Here is a 14025-nt window from a genome sequence, read left to right on the forward strand (position 1 = left end):
ACAAGCAGGGAGCATTCCACAAGCAGGGAGCCAATGCAGAAAAGGCCCGTTCTCGTGTTGCCATACTCCAGACCTCTGATGGGTGGAATCTAGACACACATAAAAACTGTTCTGAAAATGCTTTGTATATTGCACTTAAAATGTTTTATTTGCAGCTGTATAGCTGAGTACATGGAGGAGACTCACAAAGAAGGCGCTCAGATGATGATTCAGTCAGTCACTCAGATGATGATTGAGTCAGTTTCATATGGGGAAAGGCAGTCCCAATTACGGCAGCTAGTAAGAGATTCTAAATAATTAGTCTGGTAGTTGGTAACAATTATGTGTTTCCACTCATTTTAATACAAGCAAAGTTCACACAGGATCATAGCAAAAGACCCTAATAGTAAAATATATAAATAAAATTTGATTACTTGGAAGAGAATGCTTACGAAATATGCCTTTTGTTATCTCATAGTAAAAAGAAAGTATATGAAGAAGAGGGGAGGAAAATATATATTGAGTCATAGCAAGGATTTGTTTGGAAAGTGCTGAAAAGTAACACTACCTAATAATGTGTTGTTGTATTAGCATTGCTTTCCATTTGTTTGACATGATTCCTAACAACCAATTGTTCTTACCATCAGATGTTTTATATATGATTAATTATTTGTTTGTACAATTAAACTGCACAAGTAACAATGTAAATAACATGGTGCCTTGGTGGTTATGTAGCAGTTATGACCATATTCTGAGTAATTTAAAATAAACTTAGCATTGGGAAAATAGTAGGTAACTCATATATCTATAACTGTTAGTACAGGTGTCAGTGACAGAGTTTATTAAAATGATAATTTTAGGATTGGTCATCATAAAACCTTTGGCACCTAGTTTTCCAGGTAGCAGAGTATGGTCCCATTAATAGACCAAAGCTTTCTGCATGATTACTGCCTTTCATAATCAGTATCAATGATAGTAGAGTACTGTATGCTTCTTTTCATCTGTAATAATCTGCAGGTGTTCAGTGGCACACCTTTCTCCACTTTCCAGGTCCATAAAAAAATTCCCAGCTAATGTCCAATATAGGAGCCTCATGCAGCAATGACTTCTGAAATTCTAGGGCTCAGAAAATAACAAATTCATTTTGAAACAGAGCTCAGAAGCTAATTCTCCTTTTGTTCTAGTGGCAACAGTGACCTGATCTCACAGATCTGGATGGAGTGCATATTCTGGTCTCCTGGGTGGGGACTAATCTGTTAAGTAAATCAGATTCTTTTAGAATTACAGAATGCCCTGTAGAAGATTCTTGATTATCAGGATAAACCATTTTGATGCCTTTTGTCTTTGAAGGTATCCCAGACACTTTTAAAATTAGCTCATACTCAGTGCTAGTAATTGGCAACTTTAATTTTGCATAAATTTGAATGAATTTACTTATGTCTTTCACATATGCAAATTGGAAGTATGACTCATGGTGACAGCATGCCTCATTAAATGTTGAGTTTATGCAGTTTGCCATTGGCTGGAAATTTTATGCAGATAATAAAACTGGCTTGCATAAAGTACCAACTACAGTATGGTGAAAAGCTTCAAGATTCCATATAATCTCAGCTGTTTTGTTTGCTATTATTTGATGTCAGGTTAGCAGTAGTGATCCTTGCTAGTTCAAAGTCTTTGTTGTAGCATAGCATTAGTCATAATATGTATGGCAACTAATTCAAATTCATGCCTCATTCTGTTTTGGGGTGTTTTGGATTGTGCATGCCTTCTGATTCCCTATTGCTTCAGTAAAAAATACTTCAGCTTTTATGATAAAAGGTGCAGTTGCCTGTTGCTTTTAGTTTTGGTTTAACTTTCATTTCCAGATGTATAATATATATAATATATATTTTATTTTCCTGGTATGGTTGAGTTCCATCTTTGTAAAGATGAGCATGTGAACAAATAGAAACCTGCAGTATTTGTTTAAAGGCTTTGACATGTCATCAAGTGTAAATCTGCTCTAATGCCCAAATCCTGCCTGATGCCAATCAGGAGCTTTTTTTATCCTGAAGAATTGTTCTTCTGAATATTGCATTAACATTTCATGTACTACTGAGCAAACACTGGAAAACGGAATTACATAATCATATTTAACATTCAACTACATTTCTGCTGGATCTTGCATATCAGTTATTTAACTCAGCTGATACTAGCAATATGTGATATGATACATATAATATAGTAACGAACTTAACTATAGCGTAATTTCCCTTTCTGTCAGGGAGGAACAAAAACTGTACTTGGTGTATAACTGAATATTTGAGAAGCATGTGAAACTGCTCTATGCTTCAGATGTTCTTAAGTGTCAATAAATATCTTGGTAGAACTAGGGATGGTCAAAGAATTGGTTCGGTTCACATTCCAAAGTGAAAAGACAGACTGGGCCATTATCATCACATACTTGGAGAGCTTATAGTAGATGAAGTGCTTTGAAGACTGGCTTTTAAAAAACTTTCCCTATGGGTGCAACCATATTTCCCCCCTGATACTTTGTTCTTCAGAGGGATGGCATATCATCACATCTGTTGTTCCTAGAGACATTTGTGGCTCCATTTTGAATAAATGTGCAGCAGTCGCAATGCCACCCGGGCTTTATATGTTTGAAGTATCTACTACCTGTATAAAATAACATGGAGAAAGTTTTTAAAAGGCAGACCATCTCAGCCTTATTTTCATTGTGAACTTCTAAGAGTACTGCTGAAATAGAGCAGAAGGGTCTGTGGAAGGAACATACACAAATCAGAAATTGAGCTTTCCATTCTAGCTTGGACTGAGCGCCACTTGAAGCAAAAGAAGTATTTGTCTCAAGGTAGAAGTGCCCTAGAACTGAGGGTATAAGAGGAAGATCATGCAGTGCCCCTAGACAATGAATACTCCCAGGGTTGATTGGTGATGTCTATGTAGAAACATTGGTAATGGAATTTGTAATATGTTTGTTGTAGGACATGTCTGCCTGATGTGGAATTTATGGATATAAACCGAGTAGGCAAACTGCTAATGAGTGTTGTTTTTTGGAAGAGTTGTAGATTGTGGTACATAAGATTACAAATGACATTAAGAATTGCGGTTGCGAGATCACAGAAGCCAGCTTTTATTTGTTAAGTAGGAGGCTGAAGTTCAGGACTTTCTGGAAATGCTGCTTGTTCCATATGCCAGGCCAAGTAGGCAAAGATGCAGAGTATTAGTGCATTGATGAGACCATGGTGTCGGGAGAAAGGCCAACTAAAATCAGAGGTCTGATCCATCTTCCCGATGAAGATGAAAGCTTTTTAGATTAGTAAAAGGACAATTAAGTAAAGGGGACATTATCAAGGTTTATAATACTATGTTGGGCAAAGAAAAAAATATTAAAGAAACAGAAAATGCTGAGGTTGTGCAACTTCACTTTTAGGTACCAAAAAATAAGTGGCTGTGATTAAAACACTATAATAATAGAATATAATCCACAGAACATTATAATGTAGTGACAATAAACTTTAAGGGATGTGCAGAAATAAAGACTTCAAAAAAAGCCAAGGATGAGAGCTTATGAACACCAGATGTAGGAGGAGTCCTAAGAATAGCCATATTTACATTATCTGAGAATAAATAGCTGTTAACTAATTTTTCTGTGTCTGTTTTCAGTATTCATATCCTGCCCTTCACTCAGAGCTTGCATGGTGGGTCAGAGCATAATATAGTATGTAATAAATGACTCCACATAGAAAACTTAATAATAACTTCATTAAATTATATCTCAGTCAATCAAATTAGGAAGTTACTGAGGCATGGATAACCATGGCAGTCTATCCGCATCCAGGAATGGCTGGAGCAAGCAACAGGCGCTGCAACTACCTGAGCCTTTACAAGGTGTGATCCAGGAGTACTCTCAGGCTACATACTTGGAGTGCAAGTCATGAACCTCTATCATGGATCTGACAACCACCAATCTACCATATTTGCATCTTGTTGGAATTCAGTTTCAACCTTTTGCCCTCCATCCATCCCTTTACCTCCAGGCACCAATTCAGCACTCAAGCAATGTTACCTAATTCCAGTAGAAAGGAGATCTACTGCTGAGGGTCTAGTTGCGATGCAATAAAATATAATGTGAAGCCCCCTTCACCAGCAGCTAGCATTATAGTGTGCATATTGTCCTAAATCTCACTTTAGTCAGTGGGCCTATAAATGCATGTAAAATCTCTGCTTCTCCAGTTTCCAAACTTGCAAACTTAGGTTTTAGATGGTTAAAAAAATTGGCAGGCAAGTGCCCTGTAGCTTTCATATTTCTGTGTACTATTTTTAAAATAATTTGTCTTGCCTCTTCAGTGTATATCATTTGTGCTTCTTTCATTGTTAATAACTTTGAATGGTTGTAATTCTTTCATGTGAAGCAATAAAAAGCAAATGCACTATACATTCTCTGCCTATGCAAAAATGTGAGTGTGTAGTTGGTAAGAAAGATGTTCAAAACAGAAAGAGAGATTGTGGAGAAATTATATTGATTGTGTGGGTTGGTAGGTGAGAAAATGTAACAGTATTATGAATTGGTGTTTGGAATAATAGTAGGTTTGAACAAGGTTGTTAAGTTTTTTCTTAGCACTTTCTGAAACTGGGATAATTTTAATTGTGTGCATTTATTCATAGTTAAAGTAATATTTCATTTTTGAAGTGTAACTTCTTATAAAATATTAATTTGCATGTACTCTAATCCTGAAAGTAGGATTAAATTTCATTCCATAAAATCTTGCTGTTCAGCTAAATGATTCAATGGAAGTTTTAAGATGCCAGTTGTATTTTTGAAAATTTGTCCATTGATGAGTTTTTCTTTTTTTGAATTCTTTATTTTTCCATCTAAAACAGAGTATGAAAAGGGCATATGCTAACACTGCCATGGTCTCCAGGAACAGCAGTGCTACTAAAAACAATTCTTATGAATGGTTGCCGGGCAGTTGACAGCACAGTAAACTGGTCTCCTCATACTTATCTTGATTAATGATTTAGTCAGTCATAAAATAAAGGGCACTTGTATTTTAACTAGAATACCTGATTCACTCCACTAGATATATAACATTTATCTGATCGTTTAAGTGCACTATCATTTTTAAGTAGTGTAAGTTTTAAATATAGAAACCTGTTTACAAATAAGATGAAAATTACAATCTTTGAATAGAATGAGAATAATGCCTAAGGAATGGTTCAGACATACAGTGGTGCCTCGGGTTAAGTACTTAATTCGTTCCGGAGGTCCGTACTTAACCTGAAACTGTTCTTAACCTGAAGCACCACTTTAGCTAATGGAGCCTCCCGCTGCCGCCACACGATTTCTGTTCTCATCCTGAAGCAAAGTTCTTAACCTAAAGCACTATTTCTGGGTTAGCGGAGTCTGTAACCTGAAGCGTATTTAACCTGAAGTGTATGTAACCCAAGGTACCACTGTATGAAAATCTCTCCAAAAGGAGTAGCCGGAGCATTTCTGGAAACAGTAATGCCTTTCTAGACTGCTACACTCATGCAAATCACCAGGAAGTGCTGGCTTTAAAACGGATACGCCATCAGATTCTACTTCCTTCGTCCAGCTGTACCCCCCAAGGGTACAATTTCAAATGCTTAAATTGGCCCTAGGATATAACACTGTTCCCAAACCATTAGAGTTGTATTATTCTTTCCCATAAAATCATAGAAAGCAACAACATAACCAGCTACTTTCACCAGAAACAAAGATGAGTTCTAATTTAACAGCGGTCTATAAAGATTCTCATTTCCTGGTTTTATATCATATTTCTAACTCAATTACTTAACGAATGAACAAATTAGCCGAAAAGGAAGCAACAAACCAATAAAAAGCAGGACAGGGTGCATTTAAATTGTTAAGAAAAACTCTACAACAAATTGCTAAAATGTCCACAAGTGCTAATTCTCTTGCTTTGTATCTATTCCAAAATTGTGTGGATAGAAGCCAGTGTTTCTGAAGACTCTGCAGAATAACTTCTTTCTTCCCATACATTGCAGAAGGTTGGACTAGATGACACTTAGGTTCCCTTCCAACTCTACAATTCTATGATTCTATACTTATAAGCCATAATTTTATTCATATATATGGTAATCTGAATCTTTCTTCTCCGCTGACCAATCATTTGCAAAACAGCTGATTTCCATGTTCTTGCTAATAGAATACATGCTATAGTCAACATACTTACATGCTCCTTCCTGACTTGTCACTTAATTGCTCCCAGTAACGTTGGGGCATTCATTTGGATCACAAATGTCCCAGCTGATACTATTTATGATGTCTTACTGATATATATATATTTATCCAAAGGCATTCCAACCAAATGTTGACAAATATGCATCTTCTTCTGCTATGAATCTGACAAATCTCAATACAGTTTTGCTTTTTGTAAGTGTGTGTAAAGGTAAAGGTAAAGGGATCCCTGACCATTAGGTCCAGTCGTGGCCGACTCTGGGGTTGTGGCACTCATCTCGCTTTATTGGCCGAGGGAGCCGGCGTACAGCTTCTGGGTCATGTGGCCAGCGTGACTAAGCCGCTTCTGGCGAACCAAAGCAGCACATGGAAATGCCCTTTACCTTCCTGTAGCGGTACCTATTTATCTACTTGCACTTTGACGTGCTTTCGAACTGCTAGGTTGGCAGGAGCAGGGACAAAGCAACGGGAGCTCACCCTGTCGCAGCCCTTCTAATAGGCAAGTCCTAGGCTCTGTGGTTTAACCCACAGCACCACCCGCATCCCGTGTGTAGTACCATCTATATTGTATTACAATAGGTGAACTGAGTATAGTTCTCTCTTAACGTCATGTCTACCAGAAATGAATTTAGTTTCTACATACCTACATACCTATTTCCATTCATCTTCAGTTATTTTAATATTGAATAATCCTCCCCAGTTTTGTTTCAGAGTCATTTGTATTGGTTGTAAATAATACAAGTTTGTATATTTTTCACAGGAGCCCTTTACTTTTTTCTTGTGCAATAGTCTGTTGAAAATGTGTCATTGGCCTATTAATATTCATTCCTCTTGTGGCATTTAGGATACTGTTTCTAATTAATAAATATATTAAAAATAGTAACTACAGTTGGTCATACAATGATTATTCATTTAGAAATAGTCTTTGACCTTGGTAATGCCATCTCTTAGTCATTAAAGTTTCCTACTTTTCGCGCTTACTGAAATTGAACTCCATGCATTACATGGAGCAAAAAGATATTTTTTTTCTGATCTTGTTCGAATACTCTGTTTTTCCACTCTTGATGGCTGCTCCATAACCAGTCTGATGATTGTCTACTTCCACTAAGGTCTCATGTACTGATAGGCAAACTAACCCACTCAGCTAGTTCTACCAATATACGTACATGCATGAAAATAAAATCTTACATTTAGAGATGTTATTCCACCTTTGATGATTTGTTGCTGCATAATTACCTGTGCTTTAATTGGGTACATTTGTTTAAACTTAAGAGCTGTTTAAACTTAAAAACCACAGTAGTGAATAGTCAGTTTTGCTCCGACTTCCTTTATCTATCTAAATACAGTTTTAAAAATTATTTTTATGATGTTTTTTGAAGCTTTTGGTTAAATAACTGTATGTGCCTTTTTATACGCTCTGTCAGTTCAGAGATCAGAAGCAGTGTTCCCCTTCTAAATTGAGTAAAGATGTAATCATGACTGCACTGATTTCAGTGTTTAAATTCAACTTTCTCTATTGAGTTTGGGATTATGATAAAAAAATCTTCTCTGTTAATCCTAAACTAGAAGACACCAAGAACCACTTTCACAAATAAATCTTGTGAAAACTCTGATGCATTTTGGCTGGGATCAGATCCAAAGAACTACAAGGACTTGAGCACGTCTAGAGGGGTTTTCCTTCATTCATTCATTCATTCACTCACTCACTCACTCATTCACTCATTCACTCATTCACTCATTCATTCGTTTGTTGTGCTGAAGTTTCATTAACTAAATCACTTTTGAAAATTTCTCAGTTTCAAAAGTGATTTGCTACATGGTATGGTGGGAGCACCCTCACAACTGGTTCCATAAAACCAGCCCCTTTTGCTCTGTTTTTCTTCAACAACATACTTACCTGCCACATAGCAAACCAAGGTGGAGACTGAGGGGAAGTTTTTAAAAAGATTTGCAGTATAGAAAAAGGTAATAATTATTACTGGGCATGGCCAAGTCCTTGGGAACACCTCCTTGTATCTCAGTCCATATACAGCAAAATTTAGCTGTTCTCTCCATTTTTTCCAACCCCATTCCAATAGAAATCTAAAGACCCTAAAGTCCCTAACTGTTAACTGACTTTGTAAAATTAGATTCAGCTAAAATTCAGCATATCATTTTAGATTTCTGTCAGTGTGAGGTATGGAGAAGATGGAGAGGACAACTACTAGCAATCTCTAATTCTCTGTAATTTTTTATGTAAGGCTTTTCCAAACAGGAAAGTCAAACAAGAAAAATAAGCCTTCCAATTGAAGGAAGAAACCCAAATAATGCTTTCAATCTTCTATTAAAAGCACTAAGGAATAGTGCAAACCATGATTATGTGAACACAAATCGCCTTTAATATGTCTTCAGAAATCATTTTGAAAAAGTATGCAAGTGACATTCATTCACGGTGTCAGAATAATATTTCTACACTTTGACTTTGTGATTTAACACATGTACAACCTCTTCTACAATTTGTGTGGGGTTTTTTCTTTGGGCTATCTCAAGTGTAATCTATTTATGGAGCTATATTATGTATTCAAGTGCAGTTTTCATGACATGAGACATATGTTTCTTGTGCTATATAAAATCTCTTCATTGGGCATTTGGAAACATTTAAAAAGGCTTAAACCATTAAGACAATGTTTTTAATTAAATTGTTATACTCTGATTCTTTGCAAATTCAGTGCTATGAATTTACAATCTGATGATGATGAATTAACATTAAGATGGTTTTGTGGGGAAAATATTTATATTTTTCACAACTTGAAGAAGATGTACGTGGCAATCCTATGCACAGTTACCTGAGAGTAGTATTGAACACTGTAGAACTTCTAGTAAGCATACATAGGATTGTGCTATTATTCATTATATCAATTCTGTAATAAAATTAGGTGGGCTTTTTTAATTATCCAGACCAATTTAGGGGTTAGATGAATCCATGTTATATCAAAATGATGCTTATTTTAGATTAAGTTTGCAAAACCACGACTTGCTGGAAGTAATAAAACTAATGAAGTTTTGCTTTCTTTTTTAAAAAAGCACTTCTCTTCTTAAGTCTTCCCCTCTTGTCTCTTGGAGCTTATTTTGATACAGCGGTACCTCGGGTTACATACGCTTCAGGTTACATACGCTTCAGGTTACAGACTCCGCTAACCCAGAAATAGTACCTCGGGTTAAGAACTTTGCTTCAGGATGAGAAGAGAAATCGTGTGGCAGCAGTGGGAGGCCCCATTAGCTAGAGTGGTGCTTCAGTTTAAGAACAGTTTCAGGTTAAGAACGGACCTCCGGAACGAATTAAGTACATAACCAGAGGTACCACTGTATTTCTGGGATTAGTTACAAAGGCAGGAGTACTTATGATTTGAGTACTTTCTACTCCTTCCTCTCAGCTTTTCATCTCCAGGCTACAATTCCCTTTCTTCAGTATCATCACCATGGAAGGTAGCAAATGAGTTATCACCATACTCATCCACAATCAGAAGCCTTGGATCTGAAGGGGTTAGATCAAGAATGGAAAAAGACTTCTCCAAGTCCATCTCCTCCTTCTCTTTCCTCTCTGGGGGGTGACAGGAATCATTCTGTGCACTGTACCTTTCACAGCCCCCTTGGTGTCTTCTGAGGTTGGCGACTGCTGTCCTAGCTCCTCTGGCCCAGAATTAGTATCAAAACACTTTACAAAAAGATAAAACAAGAAAATCAAGAAAAAATTACAACCATACTTTAAAGCATACAAAAATTAAAATACAAAAACAGATAAAAATTACCCCAACTTTCTAAGCATCTGGGTAGGCTTATCTAAACAAAAGTGTTTTTAGCAGGTGCCAAAAAGCATACAGTGAAGGCACCTGCTTGATATCAATGGGGTGGGGGGGCAGAGTTCCAAAGTGTAGACGCTGCTAAACTAAGTGATTGAGTTCTTACAAAAGTGGAATGGGCATTATGTGACACCTATAGTAGTGCCATTTCTGCCCATCAAGTGGTCAAGTTGGCACATGTTGGGTAAGGTGATCTTGTACCTAACCTGGTCCCAGGTTGTTAAGGGCTTTATATATTATTGTATTGGCCCGAATATAAGCCGCACCCGCAAATCAGCCACACCTTTAACATTCGGGGGGGGGGAGAGAATACCTGAATATAGGCCGCTCCCTTAAAATTGGGTTACAGGTTGAAAATTGTAACTCAGAGCCAATTTAAGCCTTTGATCTTGCAAGCCCACAAAAGTTACCGTATAACCGCTAAAACCGCAAATTGCTTTTCAATTGCTGCAGTTCCGCAGGCACTCAAGCTCGCAAATCGGCAATAAAACATTTCTTTGTTCCATTTTACCGTATGTCTGTTTCAGCAGCGATATCGTAAAAGCCAATTTTTGTAAGGTCGCAGTCAGAATTTGTAAAAAAAAAGTGTGGCTTTTATTCGGGCCAATATGGTAAATCGTAACACCTCTGAGCAGGGGTGTTATATGCTGACAAAGCCTCACTCCTGTCTGCAATCATGCTGCAGCATTCTGCACTAACTGCAGCTTCTAGATCAAGCAGGACGGAAGCCCCAGAAATCCAGTATTGGAAGTAACCAATGCATGAACGACTGTGGCAAGGCTTTATCAGTCCAGGAATGGCTGTAGCTGTCAAGCCAGTCACCATTAGTAAAAGGCACTTCTGACCACTGAGACTGCCTGAGCCTCCAGGTATAGAGCTGGATCCAGAAGCACTCTCCTATGGTTGTCCATATGGATACATAATGGTCTGGGAGTGAAAGTCTTAGAATGAAACTAAGTAGTAATGATGGTATTCACTATACTTCTCAAATACCTCCTGTTGCAAGTGAGTTGCTTAGTAACAAATTGGCTAATGAAATAAGGGAGACACAGATGACTGTGTATAGGACAAGGACATCTTTTGTGACATCCATTCAGCATCTTTGATAATAACTTAAAGCTCTGTCTGCAAAGCCAGTGGAGATGGAACCATTTCACCACTATTAGGTAATCTGGCTATATATATATATATATATAGTGTCAGTGCAGCTTTACATAACATGAATATTTGCTGCATGAACTCAACTTTAATAGCAAATAAAAATAGCATTAGGCATTTTGGAAGAGAGTGGATATCTTATTTTACCAATTTGGCATGAATATTACATCTACACTAGTTAAATCTAAAAGGTGCTTCATATATCTTTTTTTTTTTTTTTAAAGAAATGAAGTGCCAACACAAGAAGGCAAGAAATATATATTCTCAGGTTGGCAGCAAATATATACCGTTTGTGGCATAATAAATAGCTGTGGTGATGTGATAGAATTGATTTAGAATTTTGTTGGGAAGATCGTCATCATATGCACCTTGTATGGAAAGAGAGAAGATTCAATTTGCGTTTTATTTTATTGGGATCCAGAAATATTAATTAATGCTCAAACTTTTTATGGTCTGGTTTGTCGCTGTAGCTTGGATCCAGAGTAGCCCTTCTGCAAACATCTCTAGCAGAAGCTCCCACTCATGGAAGGGGAACAGGAGTCGATTTTTGCCAATTCCTCATTCAGTATGAAGCTTCCTTCACTCTTTTTGTGCTGTTTCAGACAGTTCTTCAACACTCCAGAACACTCAATTGGGACTACAGAGGAAAGAAGTGATCAGCAAAAATTGCCTCCCCTCCTCTGAGTATAGCCCACTGATTTAAGTGGCAGTATTTTAGATTAATTTTAGGGAGCTCTCTGGTGTGCCCAAATTCAGCAGGATCATTCTCCCTTCCCATCAGCCAATGGGGGTGATCTTGCTTAGAACTAGACTCAGGTCTACAGAGCTCATTCCTCTAGCCAAGCTCAGTGCTAAGCAAGATTGCTTTCCCAACGTATCGGCTGATGTGAAGGAAGGATAGACCTGCTTATCATGACTTTGTGCAGTACTTCAAAGGCTCCTGACAACCACCTGGATGCTGTTTCAATCAAGCCCCACCCTTAGCTGCCTGGAATCAGGTATAGGGTGGATGGGCATAGCTTGCCCCAAACACCTTGCAGGCCAAGATTGGCACATGGGCCAGAGGTTCCCACCCCTGGTTTAAGAAAACAACTAGCCATATGATACAGATTGCTGGATGTGGATTATTTTCTTTCAGCAACAGCATTTGGTGCGGGGGAGGATTCATGCACACATAGTTGGGACAATCAAGCACAGAAAACTGTGTCTAATAAGGCTACAGCACATGGTTCAGTCTTTGCTGGATTGACACCGAGAACTTTTAGATGAGATTAATTTATTCCGTTTGTATCTTGCAATTAATGAAGTATTTAAAAGAAATAAAACTAAATGTTAACTTTGGCCTTTTGGAATCAGTTTAGTACACATAGCCCCTAAATATTTCTGGCAACAAAATATATAGTATATGTTCAGCCTTTAATTACTCTGGCAACTAAGAGAGTCTTATTTCAAAGACCTTAACCCACCCTAAGTTAAGCATTCATTTATTAAATGAAGCTACTGATAGATTGTGCAGGATCCTACAGATCAAAGCTGCTTCACACAACATTTCCTGAAGCTGTTTTTCCTGGTTGAGGAAAACTGTATCAATCCTATAATATATAACAAAATGAACACCTTTAAAATAGGCAATTAGTCTTGGGGTGTTCATTTGTACTCCAAGTTGATCAACAGGTACACAGCAGATAAAAAGAAGGAATATTACCATTACCAGTCCCAGAGTCCTTTAGGGAGTCCCAAGCCACCTGTTGAAGACCAATGGTTTAATTAAACCAGAATGGATGTGCTGAAGAAAAGAGACCACAGTTTTTCATTTTGGATGCAATGACTACAGTTGAATATTAAACCAAGATGTCCATGCAGGGAAAGAGAGCAAGGAAGATGAAGTCTCTTTGCTCCTTCCTGGCCATGGTTTAGCAAGCCGAGAACTAAGCATCCATCCTGGATCAATGTACCATTTTATACTTTGACTCTTCTCAGAATCCATTTCTTTAATAAAACCATTCCTCAACCACTTTGTGGACTTACTGCAGTCTAGTTCTTCTGTACTCCATTTCCACTACTGTTGTCAATATTTTGGGAAGAAGAGTCTACATTCGGATTCTACATGGACCCAGGAAAATGTAGAGTTCAAGGAAAAGCACCCAAGCTAGACTGTAGGAACCCATATGTAAAACCTGGATTGGAGTAGCTCCAAATAATGGTGTGCTAGAACTATTAGAAAATATGGAGCGGACTTCTAAACATTAAGTAGCAAAGAATATATAGCTTGAATTTCATTTATTTTTCAGTGCAAGTTATATTTACATAGAGTTAAACCCCATTATAAACAGCATGTCCTAGAATAATGCATATCATACCTATAATACTAAACTAAGAGTCACATCAGTCAGCACAAATCTTTCTGTATAACTGTGTTAACAGCACTGTTTGTTTGTTTGTTTGTTTGTTTGTTTGTTTGTTACATTTATTGATCACCCATATAACTGAATTCTCTGGGTAGTTGAAAGACAAACTACCACAATACAATATTTTAATGATATAAAAAGCCTTAACCAGTTATAAATAAATCAACACAGCAACATAAAAGCAATTTAAAACCAACATAAAAACAGCAAGGGGGATAACCTAATGCAAAGATCTATGAACACGGTGGGGACACATTTCATAAGCAGGACACTGCCACCAAGAATATGTGATTTTATAGGATTATGGTATTAAAAGAGGACTGCTACATTATTACATTCAACAAAACTGTATGAAAAGCAAACACATATGCTCATGGTTAAGTCTTGATCAGCTCTCTCTTATGCATTTTTGGAA

The 14025-nt window shown here is 37.3% G+C and overlaps 1 protein-coding gene across 2 annotated transcripts in view; it reads left to right on the top strand.

Annotated features, from left to right (window-relative positions):
* The window catches only part of ELP4 (elongator acetyltransferase complex subunit 4), a 149791-nt gene that overhangs the window by 121034 nt on the left and 14732 nt on the right, over nt 1-14025 (top strand). Inside the window, exon 10 of one of the 2 annotated variants that reach the window (XM_080983753.1) lies at nt 3762-4417. The exons of the other annotated variant lie outside the window; for it this stretch is intronic. Coding sequence (XP_080839879.1) covers nt 3762-3785 — 24 coding nt within the window. The 3' untranslated portion in view covers nt 3786-4417. Of the gene's footprint in view, nt 1-3761; nt 4418-14025 lie in introns of those variants that run through there. 2 annotated transcript variants of the gene reach the window in all.

Source organism: Podarcis pityusensis, assembly GCF_964106645.2.
Source record: "Podarcis pityusensis genome assembly, chromosome: 1".
NCBI classification, from domain to species: Eukaryota; Metazoa; Chordata; class Lepidosauria; order Squamata; family Lacertidae; genus Podarcis; species Podarcis pityusensis.